The sequence below is a fragment of the Brachycentrus maculatus genome, unplaced genomic scaffold, assembly GCF_059751285.1.
Source record: "Brachycentrus maculatus isolate JH-2025_06_01 unplaced genomic scaffold, ASM5975128v1 h1tg000007l, whole genome shotgun sequence".
NCBI lineage: Eukaryota > Metazoa > Arthropoda > Insecta > Trichoptera > Brachycentridae > Brachycentrus > Brachycentrus maculatus.
Window position 1 is genome coordinate 426,096 of NW_028280762.1, and position 21,499 is coordinate 447,594.

At 29.9% G+C, this 21,499-nt stretch overlaps 2 protein-coding genes across 2 annotated transcripts in view; one reads left to right on the top strand and one right to left on the bottom strand.

Annotated features, from left to right (window-relative positions):
• LOC148313589 (uncharacterized) overlaps positions 1–7,000 on the bottom strand; it is an 83,421-nt gene extending 76,421 nt beyond the window's left edge. The window contains exon 1 of the mRNA XM_088260020.1: positions 6,787–7,000. The gene's annotated coding sequence lies outside the window, so the exon portion shown is untranslated. The remainder of the gene's footprint in view (positions 1–6,786) is intronic.
• A 1,715-nt stretch (positions 7,001–8,715) lies between these two features.
• LOC148313590 (arrestin domain-containing protein 3-like) lies at positions 8,716–20,882 on the top strand. Its single transcript, XM_088260518.1, has 7 exons — positions 8,716–8,893; positions 12,058–12,207; positions 12,656–12,867; positions 15,770–15,952; positions 17,428–17,616; positions 19,624–19,807; positions 20,611–20,882. Exons 1-7 carry the CDS (start codon positions 8,776–8,778, stop codon positions 20,712–20,714), a joined length of 1,140 nt encoding a protein of 379 aa, XP_088116644.1. The 5' UTR covers positions 8,716–8,775; the 3' UTR covers positions 20,715–20,882.
• Positions 20,883–21,499: the final 617 nt, after the last annotated feature.

A 21,499-nucleotide genomic window follows, 5' to 3' on the forward strand; every position in this document is an offset into this window, starting at 1 on the left:
AAGTAATTTTAGCATACATATTGGAAAAAACCTCGGTTTTGAATCAGTTAAAAATACAAACACATCACAAAAACAGCCCAAATAATACAGTTTGTAAAGTCCAAAATAGCTTATCGGCACAACTGAAGACAGATGTTTGTGGTTACTGGGGTCGTGGGGATCATTAATAAATATTAAGACAGGCTTAATAGTGCCGTCGTGTTTTGAACGTATACTTTGTTGTGTCATTTATATCTTCTTCACCTTCTTTAGTCCTGCTCCCGCCCGACACGATAACGTTGTGGGAAGAACGTTTACTATCGCTTATGTAAAAGTGTCCCTATTTTGGGCAGTCCGAAACAGCTCTTCGACTTTCTGTACTCCTGTTCACTCGTGTATATTATGGAGTCAGGAAATCCACCTTCTTCCTACACCTCTTCCACCCTCGATTTTACCCTTAATTTATTTTTATTTAAACTTCGTGTACAGAAAATAAAAAGTACATTGGCAGGCTTATTGCTAAAAAGTAATATCTTCCAACCGACCGAAGACGGACTAGTGATATTGACCAAAACGTTTGATACCATATATAGCCGTTTGCAATCAGAGGGTAGATAGTACTTGAACATTTAAAAAACATAAATTACAAATTGACATTTAAAAAAAACATAAATTACATATTAATATACCAATTACCAATTAACAAAAGACGATAATAAGGAGGGCAAAGGAAGAAGGGAGTTTAAGGAAGGAGGTAGAGGGAGGAGGTTTGATCGACAGTTAGGATTCTAATGACAGATAGTAATGTCTCAGACGTTTTTAAAAGTTAATACATATTATTGTCTGATGTAATAGATTTTATCAAAAAACTAAAAAACAAAAAGATAAAAATGAAAAGAAAAAAAAAGAAAAAAAAAAGTATTCTAGGATTCTAATGATAAATAGGTTATGATGATCAGTTGCAATTGCTAGTACTTTTTCCTCTGAGCATATGTCCCAAATAGGACACTTACATATATGTATATGCTTTCACTTAAATAGTCAATACCTTATCTGCACCCGATGGTGCATAGTGCACTGCATCATATTAAAGCAGTTTTATCTTGATCGATACTACATGATAGGAAGGTGATAGACAGCTCTCAGCTTCAGGCACCAGTCCAGGGTAATATTGAATAAATATTAGAGTAAAAAAAACCACTTGTAATTATTTGACCCCCCCTGTATATATATATATATATATATATATATATATATATATATATATATATATATATATATATATATATATATATATATACATATATATTTATATATATTTATATATATATATATGTATATATATATATATATATATATATATATATATATATATATATATATATATATATATATATATATATATATATACATATATATTTATATATATTTATATATATATATATATAAATATATATATATATATATATATATATATATATATATATATATATATATATATATATATATATATATATATATATATATATATATATATATATATATATATATATATATATATCAAGTAAATATTAAGGTTATATCCCTTCTAAAAATAGTCACCATACGTCACTGATGTAACTGATATTTAATTACATCTTATAAGGTATTAGATTATGAAACCATTTTCTGAATTAGGTTATCATTCCTCCATCTTTCCTCCAATAATATCCAGAAGACTGAGCATAGGATACCCCTTCTTTATGAATTAATTCAATTTGAAGATAAGATATTTCACAGACCCCGGAATAAATTGTTGAATTTATGGTTGAAATTATTAAGTAACGGTTGGGAAATTGATAATTTTTCATATCAATGCCCGTCAAGTTTAGTATCCAATAATTGAATTAAGCTTCGATGCTATCCGGTTCACAATTCCAGTTCATCGAAAGCTTATAATATTTGCAATAATTATAAAGATTCATTATAAGTTCTCCCATCAAATATTTTTAATTAAATTCAAGAAAAAAATCTTACAACAGAAATAAGTTTTTTGAATTTATAAGAAATGAAGTGCGGTCATTCGACAAACTAAAAATACTTAAAAAAATTAAAAGATTTACTTACATCTTTAAAGCATCCTAAATATGCTCATGTGTGTGAGGCAAAGTTTGTTTACGAAGACATCAATATGTGTGGCGTTCTATTTTCACTGCCTACTCCTGCGGAGAATTGGCATGATAGTTAGTTGGTTGGTTTAATATCAATTTTATTCGGCGTGATTTTAGAGAGGTAGTTTTTTATTATTTTTATTTTTATTAACATAAATTGTATACATTTATTTAAATCACAATTTTTTACATATTTAAAAATAATTATTTTGCAGAGACCCACCAAGCCACCTTGTGTGTCTTGTCGGTGGAGTTCTTTTTGAATACATTTTTTATTATTTTTAACTATTTCAACCTAATATCACACAAAAAAGAGAGAAAAATTAAGAGTACATACATCTTACGATTTTCAAAAAATTAAGTCTTGATCATTTACCCATTCCTTTATTTTGCCTTTGTTCCATATTTTATTTTGACCTCTAACATCCGTCGGCAAAAAATTAAAAATGTTTGGAACGATATATTGCAGTGTTGGACTCCCATATTTAATGTTAATTCTTGGGACTATCAAACCTTCGTTGTGTGTAAATCGTGTATCATGGTTGTGTACTAAAAGATTTCTTTGTCTAGTTAGTTGTTATTTTTATATATTTTAGATATTTTTGTCTAGTTTGTTGATGTCCGCCTCCGTAGTGTAATGGTCAGCACGCTCGGCTACCGTTCTGGAGGTCCCGGGTTCGATTCTCTAGGGGGATAAAATAAAATATAGGTGATTTTTTTACTGTAATATTTAGTCAATATTACCATGGACTGGTACCTGAGCGGAGGGCTGATCACCTTTCCTTCATGTGTAAACGATCAAGATAACACTTTATAACACAAGATAACGTTTATATGACACAGTGCCCTATGCACCATTGGGGTGCGGATAAGGGTTTTATTATTATTATTGTTGATCAACGATGATACTCATCTACAATATTCCACGTACCGGCAGTAATTTTAAATGTTTATGTATCAAGATTGGATTGTCCCTTTGATTATAAAAATAACTGGGTAGAGTTTGTTTGCTGATTTTGAACTATTTTTGAATTTGTTTCGTGATTTATTTTTAGTTAACATCCTAAATAAAAAAAATGTTTTAAACATCTGTTATTTATTGTTTTGGCAACCACTTTATGGTTAGATATGATTGAATTATAAATAACACTTTTTATTAATCATTTGATAACTTTTTTGTTACGACTAGTTTCGGAAGGTAGAGATGCTTCCATTTACGAGTTTGAATATAAACTATATTCAAATTAGTCCAAAATATTCCGAAATTAGTCGTAACAATGTAAAACTCGAGTGGTAAAAAACTCAAGTGGTAAAAATGAAGTGTTTTATTTATAATTAAAAAAAATCGACGCTCTTTGTCAGTCTATTCTACAGTATAGGATAATTGGTTGAGGTGATACGAATAACGCATTATTAAAAAGTGTTATTTCTGCTAAAAATTGATTACTTGATTCCTATTTACAAACACGGCTTGTGTTTGAATATAGGATTCAATTAGTGGTTCGAACCCAGAGCCTCCAACACAAAGTCCGCGGCACTAACCACGGAATAAGTCCACAGCCCGACCATATTGATATTGGTTTTGACAACATATTGTTTACAAACGTGGAATGAATAAGCGATGAGTGAATGGTAAAACAAACATTTGAGGCGAACGTAGTTACGCGCAAACAGAATCGTATATCCTCTCTGCCTACCCCTATGGGATGCGGGAAGATATTTATTCTTTGTTACAATAACAATTGCAGCATTTTACTGTAAAAATGTTACTTATTTCATGCTTATTGTCAAATGATACATATATGAATGACACTTTTATTTTTTTTTCAAAAAATTCATATGGCGCTATTTAAGGGTGTACTCTCAAAGATATGGTGAAACGTCAGTACGCGACCGGCTGCGCAAAAAGAGGTAGTGTTGTCTGAGCACATTGTTTAAGAACATATAATAATAATTACAATAAGATTGGATAATTTGCTAAGCGCCATATTCGTAAAATACTATCTCATGCATTGGAATTTAGTGAAAAAATATTTTTTAATATATTTTTTAAACTCCATACCTTTCAATAACTGCTTTTTTTCAAACCCACATAGGTTGACGTCTTATTTTCAAAAAAATATTTTCTTTTAATACAAAATCGGTACGTCTTTCAAAAAATTCAAGTACGTAAATGTTACCTGGGCATAAAAAAAATAATTATGTGATTGATTTTTTCACTCCAATATTTATTAATTTATTTATTACCCTGGACTGGTACCTGAAACGGAGGACTAATCACCTATACTTCATGTGTTAACGATCAAAATAACACTGCGTTTATAAAATGCAGTGCCCTATGCACCATCGGGTGCGTTAAAATTAAAAAAAAAAAACAAAAAAAACAGTTTGCGGGTTTTTGAAAAATCCAAATTCATTTAATAGATTAAATGAATTATATACATGCTAATCTAAGACAGAAAAAAATGCACAGCAAATAATTAAAATAAAAATAAATTATATTACCTACAAACATAAACAATAAATAATAAGTGTAAGTCCCTCTCCAAGCACAAGAGCTTAGTCTCTTTATTGTAGAAAACTGCGTTATTAATTTTGAGATTGTAAAAGAAGAAGTGTCTTGAAAATTAATTAATATTATTAAAAATAATTTTTTGTAACCATATTTAATGATAAAAATAAAAATAAATTTTCCATGCAAAAGTCAAATCTTCCATTGCATTGTCCATTTATATTTTCCGGGCAGTTGAAAGCAAAATATTTAACAAAGTGTATTGATTAAATTGAGGTTAAGTTATAATTGAACAAGCAGAAATTTAATTGAAAATTTTGGACGGTCGCCCGAAGCTCTAAAGTGTAAACCCTGAATTGTATTTTTGTCCAATATTTCAAATAGGTACTACAATGTATTGAACCATAAAATACGTAATAAAAAGCAAACCATTTTAAACGGAAATTATTATAGTTCTACAAGAAAATATGACACATTTACTATCAAAAAAGGTTTCCACGTTTCGTAGTTTAAAAATAACCATGAAGAATGGTTGTGTTTTTAAATTCAACACAAACAAACAAACTGAAAAGATAGGTAAAAGATAGGAGAAGTAAAATACATAAAGTAGGTAGGAAAAGATAGGTATAGATATTTGAAAGCTGTCGGGTCAGGAGTCAAAATAATCGACGGGTATGTTTAAGGAGGTGCATGAATGTGGAAGAGGCTAAGAATGTTGAGATGGTTTGGACATACAGAACGAATGAGTGAGGCAAGAACGGTAAAACAAATTTATGAGGCGAATGTAAGTGGACAAAAGAGCAGAGGATGACCGAGAAAAACATGGCACGATCAGGTATGCCAAATACTTGAAAGTGGTCAGGTTAGTAGTCGTAACAATCGGCGGGTATGTATGAGGAGATGCATTAACGTGGAAGAGGCAAAGAATGTTTGCAAAAACAGAGTGGTGTGGCGTTCTACTGTCTCTGCCTACCCCTGCGGAAAGTGGCGTGATGGTAAGTTAATTTGTAAGTTTTTTTTTTAAATTTATCTTTTTACAAGAAATATTTATGAATTAATATTTATACTTGAGTATATTTTGAAACTATTTTTAAATCTATTTTTTTTCATTCAGTTTAAAAAAATATTATACGAAAAAATACGTTAAACTTTTATTATTATGTTGTAAGATCCATTTTCCTACAACATCATCGATATATACATTACCCTTTTTAAGTATTTAAATATATGTGAAAATATAAATGATTTCAACCATTATGGTTGCAATACGTCGGGACATATCTTTGAGATTATCTATGTTATCGCTACGACCCAAAAATGTCCCAGTTTTCGGTCGAATTTAAAAAAAGTTAAATCGATTTAAGTTCTGAAAGTTCCTGAAAATCTGAAAACGAAAAAAGGTTATTCTCCTCCTCCACCTAAATCTAAAAAAACTGAAAATAAATTGGAGAAATATTGTTAGGTCCGAAATAAATCTCACTATATGATTTTGTGAGTTGTCAACGTCTTCATTTTTCGGTCGTCGATAAAAATGATTTACGATAGATATTTTGGTCCAAATATCCTGGTGAGGCTTCGTGATAAATACGATAACCCTCGAAGAGATGTACATAAATTGCAATAAAAAACGTTTCTTTTTTTATTTCATACTTTTTACCAAATTTTTAAAGTTGATTTGAATTATAAGAGTCAGATTGTGGTCCAGTGGTAAGAGCGTGGGATTCTGACTAGGAGTTTCTAGGTTCGAATTCACTCTGATACAATATAATTCTTATTTTAATTAACATGCCGCTTGTGCCTATGAAAATCGTATGAAAAATAAATATTTTTGTACACTGTAAGAAATAAATACAATTATTACATTAAAATTACTCAGTTTTAAATTATATTGTGACCCAGTGGTAAGTACGCAGGACTATGAGTAGGAGTTTATAGGTTCGAGTCCACTCTAATACACGGAGTTCTCTTTATCTCATTATTCTCATTTTAATCAACATTCCACTTAGGTCTTTGAAAATTGTATAAAATGGAAGTGTTATTGTATATAATGAGAAATAAATTAATAAATGACATTACTTTTTTATATGAATGCTATTTATATTAAATCAAAAGTGATAAATTTAAAATATTTTAAAAATAACTTACCAATGAACTATTTGCAAATTCTTCGTTTTTAAAAAAAAGTTATTAACTTTAAGGAACTTCACTAAAACTTGTTTAAAAATGAATGTAATTAAGTTTCATCAAAATTTTAATTAGTCCTTCTTAAACAAACAGCAACGTGTTTCCGATTGGCCTTTCCGTTCAAAGGAGCGTCGCGACGGAGACGTCCGTTGCGGAGCGGGCGTCGTGAAATACTGAAAGCTTGAATATTGAAACGCTGTGCCTGAAAAGCTGAAACTATATATACGGTTAAGATGTAGTTTTGTGCTCGTACGTTGATTTACATTATAAGTAGGTGTTCGGTATTGAATCTACGACTATGTATGCGCTTGCATTGAATAATACAACGTATTGAGTATATGCTAATTCAAAATTGTAGTATGACTATGCATATAGGTAGAGCGGAGGACGCCTTGAATATTAAACTAAAACTATTGATGAGTTTAACCTAGCCTACTTATATATTGTATAATAAAAATATGAATGATGATTTACTTTTAAACACATGTCGCTCACTCCTTTCAACAACTTCACATATCAAAAATCGTCAATTTTCGGTTGTGCATGTTTTCGAAATGCCCAAAAAATGTACTATATCCCAGCAAAAGTGGCATATTTTTAACTTAATATTTACCTGCTACAGGGCAGAAAGTATTGTTTTCGCATTTTGTAGAAAAAGTTTTGCTTAATTATTTTTTTAATATACTAAATACTTTTTCAAATGGGGAAAAAATATCCAGGTTTTACCTTAAAAGATCTGTTTGCACAGTAAAAAGTTCAATAAGTGGATTGATATTTATTTTTAATGCATTTCATTATATTCTTAAACTTTAAACTCGATCTCCTAAAAAATCAAGCTTTTTGATATATGACGTTGTTGAAAGGAGTAAGCGATAAATTCAATACCAATAAGTAATATGAAACATACATATTCCTTCATATAAAACGATAGATATTTCAACTCAAGTTGGCATACCTATAATAAAAAAGATTATTATTACTTTTAAAGGTAATGTGATAATTTTAAGCTAACTAGTTTAAGGTAAAATTAAGTGAATATTCGAGAAAAAACATCCCACATATTTATCTTGTTCTTCCTGATCTGAAATTCCAGTAAACAATAAACAAGAAAAGTATGTTAAACAACACTTCTTTTTTTGGCAAAGCACCCACAATTAAGTGATACATATTTCAACTATACTTCTGGACTTCTATTATATTTAACGACTTTGGTGTTTTGAAACCAGCTGCCAATAAGCATTATCAGGTTGATGACACATTTTTAAATGTCAACAGAATATTTCAATAATACATAGATATTAAATACAATAAAATAAAAACCATTTATACCATGATTATATATATATATATATAAACATATATACATGTATATATACATATATATATAAATATATATATTTATATATATATATATATATATATATATATATATATATATATATATATATATATATATATATATATATATATATATATATATATATATATATATATATATATATATATATATATATATATATATATATATATATATATATATATATATATATATATATATATATATATATATATATATATATATATATATATATATATATATATATATATATATATATATATATATATATATATATATATATATATATATATATATATATATATATATATATATATATATATATACATATATATATATATATATATATATATATACACATAATGTAAAATATTGTGAAATTAAAACTTTTCATAAAAAATAAAATATTTTATCAAATCAATATACTTGATAACTATATTATAACAAAACAATTCGCCAATAGATAAGATAACGTCCCCGAAATAATACCTTCAATCAGTTTCAGCTAGATAGTTGTAACGTAAAGTTAGATAGTAAATGTCTGGATTGTCAATACAATATATTGTTAACAACGTATATAAAAAGTGCGTAAAATGTCTTTGAAGAACTGTAGTGTAGTGTACCGCGAATCGCCACAAGGAGTTTACACGGGAGGGCAGTCAGTGAGCGGAGTAATAAATATGACGCAGGAAAGCCCTAAAAAAATAATTGGTAATATTGATTTGTAAGGAAACACTCATTACAAAAGTATTTATTTTGACAAAATGTTAATGTTACAAAATTATCATAAATAAATAAATGTCCATCTTGTCATATCATTCACACCCATAGTGTAAATTCAACAATACGGTGCTGTGTTATCTTAATGGTTATTTTCTTGAACGCAAGGTGACGCAAGTCCTGCATTTCAGATACCAATATTATAAATAATATTCTATTAAAAAATCATGATAATTCAAAATAATTGGGGCTGTGGCCTGTTCGGATTTGGAATAATTCGGATTAGCCAAGAAATTTGTAAAACAGTACATACATAGTACTTTATACTATATTACAATAGTAGTAGCTCTAATGTTAATGAAGCACTATATGACGTTGTTTATTGTTAAGTTGACCTTTTAAATATCAATTTAATATAACATTACTTGGGTAACAATATAGGTACAGTACTGTATACTTCATTAACTGATTATTATTTTATTACGCATTTTAATCAATTGCTGCGCGGTATGATCGAAAATCCTGAAATTATCAGGAGCATTTGTCTGCATGTTCCCGATAGTCACCTAAGACAGCGTCGGCGTAGATTGTTTTACATTCCTATACACAGGACCAACCTACCGATGGTTATGCCTGTAGGAAGAGCTACCGCTTTGCTGAACAATATCACGCTGGGTATTGATCTTTTCCATGTGTCTGAAGGGGTGTTCCGAAGCGGGATTCTTCTACACCTTTAAAAAAAGTATTCTTGCTTATTTTAGATTTTTGTTAATGTTAACGCTTTAAATTTTAGTTTGTATGTGAATGTTAAATTTAAAAAAAATTGATATTCAAATATTGAAAATTGAAATTGAAAACTTTCGAATATTTTGAAATTAAAAGTAGGTTATGTATGGCAATTTTATGTAAACATAAATGTATTTCTCAGTTATTGCGTGTTTTTTTTAAAAAATGTTTTCCTGCAAACGTTTTTCTTAAAAATCTTATTCGGATTTCCAGGGGCTTCGGATTTCCGGGGTATAGGTTTCACAGTAAAAATAAAACAAATGAAGTTTAGATATAGCTTTCTAAATTTAAAAGTTAAATTTAACCCAAATGAATAAGATTTACAAATCAGTATGAGTAAAATATTTAATTTACAAAAGTAAATATTTTACAAAAAAAAAACAAAAATAAACCACGATAGCAACTGTGTATAGCCACAATAAACCACAATAGCAATCTGCTTTGAATAATTTTGAATTTTACATAATGCTTTGTAACATCATTTGCATTACAGTACTTATCGATTCATTTGAGATGTAAACATTTATAGCCTGTTCGGAAATAAGTCGTCTAAAAATAGGTTGTGTTTGGGAAACAAATTAAAAGTTTCTGAATGAAATATTCAACATGTTTGTACTGGCTATCGTCAGAAGATAATGGGACATCTATCGGTCAAGCACCTTACTAATCGTTCAACAAACGAAACGTGAGCGTAAGGCAATTTCTGTACTAACTAACTAACCAACCATCACGCTGTTCCCCGCAGGGGTCGGCAGACATCTCTGTCTTTGCAAACATTATTCGCCTCTTCTACTTTCAAGTATCTCTTTATACAGATACAATCGCCGATTATTCCGACTCCTCACCTGACCATTTTTAAGTATTTGGCATACCTGATCGTGCCATGTTTTTCTCGGTCTTCTTCTGCTCCTTTTTTCAATTAAATTCGCCTCGTGAATTGGTTTTATCGTTCTTTCCTCTTTCATTCGTTCTACATGTCCAAACCATCTCAACACACCTTTTTTAATTTGATCGATAATGCTTATCTCAGCTTTGCATTCCTTCCTTATTTAACTATTCGAACATCTATCATACATCGTTTTGTCACACGTTTTCTGAGAGATCGCTTTTCGACTGCATTCAGTCTACTTTCATCCTTCTTTTGCCAACTTCCATACATTAGAGTTGGAACCAGGACTCCGTTGTGCACTGCCAGTTTAGCATTCACTTTGTTCTCAGTATTCACTCTCCTTTCTTTGTCTTTATCAATCTTTCCATCCCTATAAAACATACTACCCAAATATACGTAACCTGATCTGACTTTTTGAGCTTACACAGCTGGCCACTTTTCACACAGGAGAGCAAAGAGGAGGATAACGCAAGATTGTAGGATTGCAACGTGAAATATTATGGGACGTATGGATAGAAAAATGATTGAACTGTGTGATGTGATGAAAAACAACTGGTAAGGTTTATTATGTGTGACTGAAGCTGAATGAAGGTATTGGATCGATGGAGCAAGATGACGCTTTAATTCCCTTGTCTGGACTTTCTGAGTAGGAATGAGATAGAGCATGTAAGAGTGTTGTCGCGTTTCTATCACCCAAGATGTTAAAACAGTTCTTAACCTGGGTTCGATGGAACCCCAGGGGTTCGGTGAGTCAGTCTCCAGGGTTCGGCAGAGCTCAAAACACACACCCGACTTATTGTAAGACATTATGAAAAATGATACAACATACAATATATTCATTTATCAAATAGATCTAGTATATTGTTTGAATGGAATATATCAATCTAGCAATAAATTTTTCCAGTTAAGGGTTCGGTGAACGCGCATATGAGACCAGTGGGGTTCGGTACTCTAAATCGGATTAACAAGTGATGACAGTATGCGATTCTTATTCTTCTTCTCCTCCTTCTTCTTTCCTTTAGATACGAAGATCTGTCTGTTGCATTATCCATCTCTTGTAATATGGACAATAAGTTGTAACGCCATCGCTTTGGATGTCTTCCAGGTGGTCTTCTTCAGTCTGGGTTTTCTTGAAGAGCAATTTGCATTCTATTTTTTCCCCTTTTTTTGCACCCTGCTCATAAATACAAGGTAAATCCAGGGATAAGGGATTCTCACAAATTTACTGCAGTGCTTTCAAAGATACATTGTGTGGAAAAAAATCTCTTGTATTCTATTTACATGGGTAATCTAAAATTGTCTTTGCTGTAGTGTCTATCTGACTATATCCTTCGTACTACACATTTTTAAATTACTATGTTCCTTATTCGGTCTGGTAACGTGTTTCCGGTTATGCACCTCAATGTTCTCATTTCTGAAGTTCTTAGAAGAGATTAGGTTATATTTTTATTGTTTTAAATATGTTTTTATTATTTTTAAGGTATTACGTTAGAAGCCATCGGTGAAGCAAAGACACACTGGAAAGAAAAATACGGCGAAGGAAAAGCAAGAAAAAGGCAATTATTTGAAGCACACGATATATACTTGAGATCTTCTCCCATATTACTAACACAAGGATTCCCAATAAAAGGTTTTTATTTACTCTACCTGGGTGCCTGTTGATGTGATTCATCCTGGTCACATAAAAAAGAAAGAAAATAGAATGCAAGCATTTCTAATATGTTTCATTTCACAATACTTGTGAAGCTGAAGATATACAAATAAATCAATTAAACAACACCGTATAATATTTTGAGTCTTGTTCAGTAATCTGGGTTTGTCAACTGAGTATACATTCATTTTAATACCTTTACAAAGACGAAGAGGAATATGGAGGTATGGGTATTTACAGGGCTTACGACAGGGCTTATACACGTGTAACCTTAACTATTCTACCCATGGTTGACAACCACTTCACAATTACACACACACAAACACACACACAAACACACACATACACCTACATATACACATATATATTTCATTCTCGTGTTTAGCTTTTCACGTTTATCATTTTAACAATCTCTTTTCATTTTCAGATGGTTTGATTACACTTATAAAAGGTTTGACTACTTTTAATTTCTCCGTACAACTTCCGCACTTACTCCCTTCTTCCTTTGAGGGACATTTTGGAAAAATAAGCTACTACATGAAAGTCACCGTGAAAAGAGACGAAAAACACGAAAAATCCATAACTTTTCCCTTCTCAGTAATCTGCAATAATGATCTAAATGTCAACCCTGCAAATAAGGTAAGAAATTTTTGAAATTATCGTTTATTTAACTTTTGTATGAATAAAGATAAATGTAAATTGTTCAGAAAAAATATTTTCAACTAACCAAAAATATGCTCATTGATAGATTCTTCAGTCACTTTGACACGTGTCATAATAGATTTTAAGAAATAGTGATATTTAACAAGTGAAATTAAAATTAAATAACAAATGGACTCACTCAGTATAACTCTACTATAATTGTTATGCAGATAGTACTTTATATATGAGTAAAAATGAAGAAAAAAATTTTTAGTTGGTGTGATTATAAATATTAATATATATATATATATATATATATATATATATATATATATATATATATATATATATATATATATATATATATATATATATATATATATACATAAATGGAGAATGTCCGCCATACAATAATCATAAATGAATGTCCGCCTTCGTAGTGTAATGGTCAGCACGCTCGGCTACCGTTCTAGAGGTCCCGGGTTTAATTCCCAGGGGGGTTAAATAAATATAAGTGATTTTTTTCACTGTTATATTTATTCAATACTACCCTGGACTGGTACCTGAAGCGGAGGGCTGATCACATTTCCTTCATGTGTAAACGATCAAGATAACACTGCGTTTATATGAAGCAGTGCCCTATGCACCACTAGGGTGCGGATAAGGGTTTTATTATTATTATAATAAATGGAGATAAATATAATAATAAATCTCACCAATAGATGTCTCTAGAGAAGTTCTAGTGATTCAAGAGCAAGGTTTCTTAATTAATTCATATATATATATATAAAGAACTTCCAAGAATTTGAGTAGTGTGGTTGTCAATAATGGGTAGAATTGCTAAATGTTACACGTGTGTAAAATGATTAAACCAGTCTTTGACGGTCCTCAGCCCTTTAAATGCCCAGACTTCTAAATTATTTTTCATCTTTGATGAGATGTTAAAAAATCTTTAAAAAAAACTCCTATAATTGGAGATAATCCAGATTTGTGAACAAGTATTTCGACTCACTCAAAATGTTGTAAATAAATGGAGAGTTTGATATAACGTATTTTTTTTCACGTTGTTTATATCTTCAATGAAATTTTATTTTAGGAACCTGTAGTAAAGCTCTTTAAAGGTAGCATTTTACGAAAATGGCGATTGGTAAATTATTCAAATTTACTATGAATACAGTGAAAATTTTTGTTGCATACGTTGGTTGAAGCTGATATACTTTTGTGACACGTTGTGTTATGCTTTTCCACCAATTTCAGATAGTACGATACACTGTATACAGAGAATATCACACAAACAATAGTAAAATATGTAATAAGTAGGTCAGGATAGTAGTCGGGGAATAAAATAGTAATGGAACGATGAAGATAAACGACTCGCGAGAGTGGTTATAGCAATTCCACTCCGATAAAAGAAGTAGCGAATTTCTTGGAGTGTACTCATAACCGAGTCCATCTGTTTTATCTTTCGAATCGTTAGCTTTGAACTGAAAAGCTTTAAAGCATATTTCACCTTTGATAATATGGAAAATAATGATTTTTAATATCTCAACGTAGATGATGAAAAATATGGATGTCTGGGGTAACGATCTCTCAAAGCCTGGTTAAGTGATCACTTTATACATTTGTAATATTCACCATTTTATCGATGATTGGCAACCATACCACTATTCGTAAAAAAATAAACATTCATTTATTTTTTTTAAATCAAACACAGTTCTTGAGTCAACTAAGTTGTATTTTATTTAAAAAAACACAGAAAATTAATATCTTGGCATTTTCAAACGGATGTTTGAAAATGCCATGACTGTCAAAAAATCTGTGTTTGATTTAAAAATTAATACATAAATGAAAATGGAGTTCTACAAATTAAACGCCAAATCAATGAATAAAAATAGATATTATTCATTTTAGCATTTTTCTTGTGGAATGATATGTTGATTATTTAAAAAAAAACACTTGTATAATATCACTAATTTTATTTCATTACACACGAGTTTCAAAAACCACAATGAGAACATGTTGAAATCCAGGGAATCTAGGAAAAATCCGTATTTCGATGTTGGTTAAAAGTAATTAATTAAAATAAGAAGATAGGAAATAATATTTATCTTATGTAAGGTATTTTAATTTAAAAACATAATTGTGTATCATAATTTTTTGGAAAGCTTTAAATATCATGAATTATGATTTTTAAAGCTTTTCATTCTAAATTTACTAAAAAAAAACAGAGTGAAAATCAGGCAACGATTTTGATAAGTGGGGAAATGAGAAAAGAGCTTAAACATAATTAATTTTTAGATAAGAACCAAAGTTATTAAAATGAAGAAATAAAATTTAGTAGGCGATTAAAATTTAAATTGGATTTTCCCAGGCACGAAAGCTACTTCATAAACGAAATTTTAAGTATATACATATATATTTATATAAATATATTTATATATATATATAAATATATATATATATATATATATATATATATATATATATATATATATATATATATATATATATATATATATATATACATATATATATATTTATATATATATATACATATACATATATATTATATATATATATATATATATATATATATATATATATATATATATATATATATATATATATATATATATATATATATATATATATATATATATATATATATATATATATATATATATATATATATATATATATATATATATATATATATATATATATATATATATATATATATATATATATATATATATATATATATATATTCGTTTTTGGTTGGTTGGAAGATATTTCTTTTTAGCAATAAGCCCGCCAATTTACATACAAATTTATTTTCTGTACATGAAGTTTAAATAAATAAACAAATAAATAAAAACAATTGTGTCCTTTTTTTCAGATCCCAATACAACAGGAATTAGTGAAGAAATTCTTTCTCTTTGGAGCTAGTTTGGGAACGCTAGTAATAAACGTAGATATACCACTATCTGGATTTGTACCAGGGGAACAGATCAAGATATGCTGTCACGTGAATAATAAAGGGAAAGTTCCAATTAAGAAATTCATCTTCTCTTTAGAAAGGGTATGTATTTATCTTCTTCTTCTTCTTCTTTATGAGCCCTCTGACCTCCACTGCTGGATATAGGCCTCTTCCCCTTCTTTCTATTTCCTCCTGTTAGTTGCTGCTTGCAGCCAGTATTTACCCACCACAGCAACTATGTCGTCAGACCATCTCTTTTGGGGTCTTCCGACACCTCTATTGTTCTCATCAGTATTGTATTCATAAGTCAACCATATTTTTATATAATGTAGTTCTGAAATACATCGCCCGATAAATATTGTAAAATGTGCCCTCAGTATGGGAAAATTCAGTAAGTGCACATTATTAAAATTTTTAATTTGAAATTATTAAAATATGCATGATGAACTAAATAAATTTATTTTTTTAAAGTTTTTTTTAGTAAAAAACTCAAACTCACACTCATAACACAGTATTTGTGAACAAGTATTTGGACACACTCAAAATGTTTTAAACTGGTCATATAATAAGCTAAAATAAAAAAAAATTAAATCATGTGTTCAGGCGTTTCTCAAGTATGTGAATATAATCCAAGATTCGGACCTCAAATGCAAATTGAATGTGTCTCTGGTTAATAAAAGCTTTCCTCATTCCACCATAGATGGATATCGCGAATTTAATAAATATTTCTAGAAGTTTCAAGAATTTGGGTAGTGTAGTTGTTAATCATGGATAGAATTGGTAAATGTTACAAAGTGATCACTTAAACCAGCTTGTGACGGCCGTAAGCCCTGTAAATGCCTAGAATACCATATTCTTCTTCATATGTTAAGATATTCAAAATAATGTTAATAACAAATCCTAATTAGAGATAATCCAGATATGTGAACAAGTATTTGGACACACTCAGAATGTTGCAAATAAAGAGTGTTAAATAATAAAATAATAACTATCTTAATTTTTCCATATGAATTTTATTTGACCAGCAACCGGGTTTCGTTGTAACCGACATCATCAGACGGGATCATCAGACCGACAGCATCACCAGTCTGATGGTGCCTGATGATTACGACGAAACCCGATAGCTGATCAAATAAAATTCACGTGGAAAAATTACATTGTTGTTATTTTATTCTATAAAACGCAGTTCAACCAAGAAATGTCAGTACAAAGATTAAACTAATAAAGAGTGTTAATTATGAATTTAAGTTTTACTAAGTAAATACCACTAATTCTTAAAATATAATCGTTTTCAAACACCGTAGATTTTAAGAAATAGTGGTATTTACTGAGTAAAACTTTAATTAAAAATGGATAGATTTTATCACAAAGTGACTGCCAAATAAATTAATGAAAAGAGTGTGAAACCTAAATTTTCTAGATATTAATATAACATGAAAAAGAGATACATATACGTATCTAACTTTTATTCGGAATACGGTTCATTTAGATCCGTGTTTAATTGGGAAAAGCACATACGACGGAGCTTATTTCTGATATTGGCCTGCAGAGTAAAGCTCTATTAACGTTTATTACAGGTCGTGACCTACTTCAGCACTTCCCCGTGCTCTCGCAAACGGATCGAGAAAAACAAATTAGTGGAGTCTGTCGAGAGAGGGGTCCGCAAGGAGGCGGAATCCTCCTTGCAAGTTGTTATAATAGTACCGCCTGTGCCGCCTTCGTCCTTATCGAAGAACTCCATTATTACCATTGAGTACGTTCTAAAGGCAAGTCCAACACTTTTATTTAGTTATTTATTGGAAAATGAACAGAATATTGACAAAAATAACAAAATACAGTAAAACACTCTCCTTATTATCAATTGTTCACTTTGTGTAATACCAATTTTATAAATACTTATTTGTAACTATTAGTTTCGGAAAATCATTCCATTATCAGGACATTAAAATAAATTAATCCGGTGAAATAACAAAATACAGTAAAACCCTCTCCTTATCATCAATTGTTCACTTTGTGTAACACCAATTTTATAAATACTTATTTGTGACTATCGGTTTTGGAAAATCATTCCATTATCAGGTCATTAAAATAAATTAATCCGGTGAAATAACAAAATACAGTAAAACCCTCTCCTTGTCATCCATTGATCACTTTTTGTAATACAAGTTTTATAAACACTTATTCGTGACTACCGGATTAATTTATTTTAATGACCTGATAATATAATGATTTTACTAAATCGATAGTCACGTGTTTATAAAAGTGGTTTTACACAAAGTGAACAATGGATTACAAGGAGAGTGTTTTATTACCATACCACAAAGTTATCAATGCTTTTAATACACAAAATATAAAATACAGTAAACCCCCATATAATAATACAGCGTTATCGGAGGGCATGTTATGGGGTGTAAATGATTTCAAATTGTATCACAATTTAATTTTGAATCAATTGAGTTATTTTCGCTTGTTGAAATGTTAAAATACAATTCAAAACATTAAACCCACTGAAACGTTCCCTCTGATAACGGGGAACTTATCTCAACGTTATAGGGGGGTTCACTGTATTATGTTTAAAAAATATTCCGATTGCAGGTTACCACTTTTAAATAAAAATATTTAAAAAAACTGTCGTGTAAATAAGTATAACTATGTTTTTTCTTCTTCATCTTGTAGGCCTTGTGGCCTGTTTTTAAGAAGGATTAGCCTTCTGCGATGTCGATACCCAGCTATCGACCCATCTCTTTGGTGGTCTGCCTGGGAGTCGTCTACCATGTAGTGCGATGTGGGGGGGAGTATGGATGGTTCCATTCTCCTCACATGCGCATACCATTGTCTCCTTCGTTGCCTTCCCCACCTAACGACATCTTCAATCTCGCATATTTCCCTGATCCTGGCGTTTCTTATTCTATCTCGAAGACTCTTGCATGATATGTTTCTTAGAGTCTTCATTTCTGACACTCTAAGCGCGTATTTTGTGCCGACGGTGTCCGCTCATGATGGGTCGGACACAAGTATAACCATATAATATTATAATTTATATTTCTTAATCAAATAGTCACCAACTTATTTTTAGTCCCTGCGTACTGTGTTAGTAGCCTAAGTCGGTTACTAACACAGTACGCAGGCGGATATGTTAATATACACCGTTTTCTAATTCATGTCAGATGTAGCCACAATATTAATGATTCTATTCATCTGGGTATGTTTAGATCTCTTGATACTCCCCTGTCGCTTAGTTTCAGTGGCAGGCTGACATTGTTCCTCATTACTCATTCAAATCATAAATATCATTATTCATATTGTTCAATATAGTCGAATCGATTAAATTCATCCTTAGTTTGGTATTTAGGAATTAAACTTAGGTTGATCAAACTTTCTTTGATTTACCTTAGTTTGAATTCAGTGAGGTTAAGATAAGTTTTCAAAGCCAAACTTACAAACGTACATCATTTTGACACTTCTAATAAATGGAAATACATATTTACAACATTTTGAGTGCGTCCAAATACTTGTTCACAAATCCGGATATTATCTCTGGATTCATGTAAATATAAAAATAACTCTTATAATTGGAGATAATCCAGATATGTGAACAAGTATTTGGACACACTCAAAATGTTGTAATTATAAAGTATTAAAATAACATTTTCCATATAAGTACAGCATATTTGGCATTAATATCACTGTCTGTCTCTCTGAGACAAGTCCTTCAGTTTTTCGGACATATCGCTTATGACATATTATCAGTAATGTTTACCTCATTTTTTCAGATTCATTCAAAATTAAGCGGAGTGTTTTCGGACCTAAAAGAAAATATTCCCATAACTGTGGGTAATATACCCTTAGTTGCGTCTCAACCATTAGATAGACCGTCGACTTCAAATGCCCAATTTCACGATCCTTTAGATGTACACACTCCTCCTCAGTACTCGGGAGGACATCCAGACGGAGCTGGTAATTTAATTTATTAACAACTGTCCAAATACTTGTTCACAAAATCTGGATTATCTCCAATTACACGAGTTATTTTCATATTATTAGCTTAAATAATAAAAAAAGAAAATGATATTTTCTGGCGTTTCTCATGTGTGTGATTAAAATCCAGGATTCGGACCTCATATACTAATAAAAGAGTTTCTACTCAATAAAAAGCTTCTTTTCATCTCACCAATAGATGTCTCTAGTCTAGGAGTTATTTTCATATTATTTTTTGACATCTCATCAAAGATGAAGAAGAATATAAAAGTATGGGCATTAACGTGGCAGACGACCGTCATAGGCTGGTCTAAGTGATTACTTTACACACGTGTAACATTCACCAATTCTACCCATTATTGACAACCATACTATTCAAATTCTTGGACGTTCTATATAAATGAACCAATTTAGAAACATTATTTTTGAATCACTAGAACTTCACTAGAGACACCTATTGGTGAGATGAAAAGAAGCTTATTATTGAGCAGAAACTCTTTTATTAGTATGTGAGGTCTGAATCCTGGATTATAATCACACTCATGAGAAACGCCAGGAAATATCATTTTCATTTATTATTTAAGCCTTTAATTTGACTAGATAATTTATCTACAACATTTTGAGTGTGTCCAAATACTTTTTCATAAATCTAATGCCCAGGATTCCATATTCTTCTTCATCTTTGATGAGATGTCAAAAAATAATAGAAGATTTCATTTTTAATTCAAAATTAAATAAATTAATCTAGTTTTGGATCTGTAAAATTGTTTTCAATTTTTTAGCATTGCCGACGTATGAGGAATCTCAACAAGCAGCTGAGATGAAAATGAACGCTGATGTGAAAATGATGGAGAACGAGCCTTTTGGGGATTTTTTCGGAAACTAATTGAGTTAACAATTAAAAATAAATAAATTTGTTGTTGTTTTATTAGTCACAATCTTATCTCATTTTACAAACGTGTTATTAAATTTAAAACTTATATTGATACATATTTGGCTTTGAAATTTGACCTCATACAAAAATCTTTACAAAATAAATTAAGGTAAAATAAAAGACTTTTCTTGAATGTTTTTCGCAGATACTTTGTGGCACATTTTATAAACTTTATAAAATAAAACCATTTTGTTAAAAATAACTTTTTATTGGAACAATTTTCCTCCAATCAGTTTCGACAAGAACCTTGTAATCATTAGGGTTTAACATGTACATGTTCATGATGACAAGGTTCTTGCTGAAACCGGTTGGAGAACAAGTGTACCAATAAAAAAGTGGTTAAAAACAAAGTTGTTTTATTTTATAAAGTCAAATAAAGTCGTTATTTTCCTCCGTTCGTTTTAGTATTGATAATACAGAAACCCTTATTTTTTGCAGTGATGCTACTGTTTTCATAGTCATAGGTAAAATAATAGTGAATGTTATACAATGTATAAAGTGATCACTAAATGCTGTACAGGCTATATATTCTGTAAATGCTAGGACAATCATGTTCCCATCTTAATAGAAATCTTCATCTTTGTTGAGATATCAATAAGAATCTTGATTTGAATAAGTTCAAGGCAGAAAGAATATATATATATATATATATATATATATATATATATATATATATATATATATATATATATATATATATATATATATATAGATATATATATATATGTGTATATATG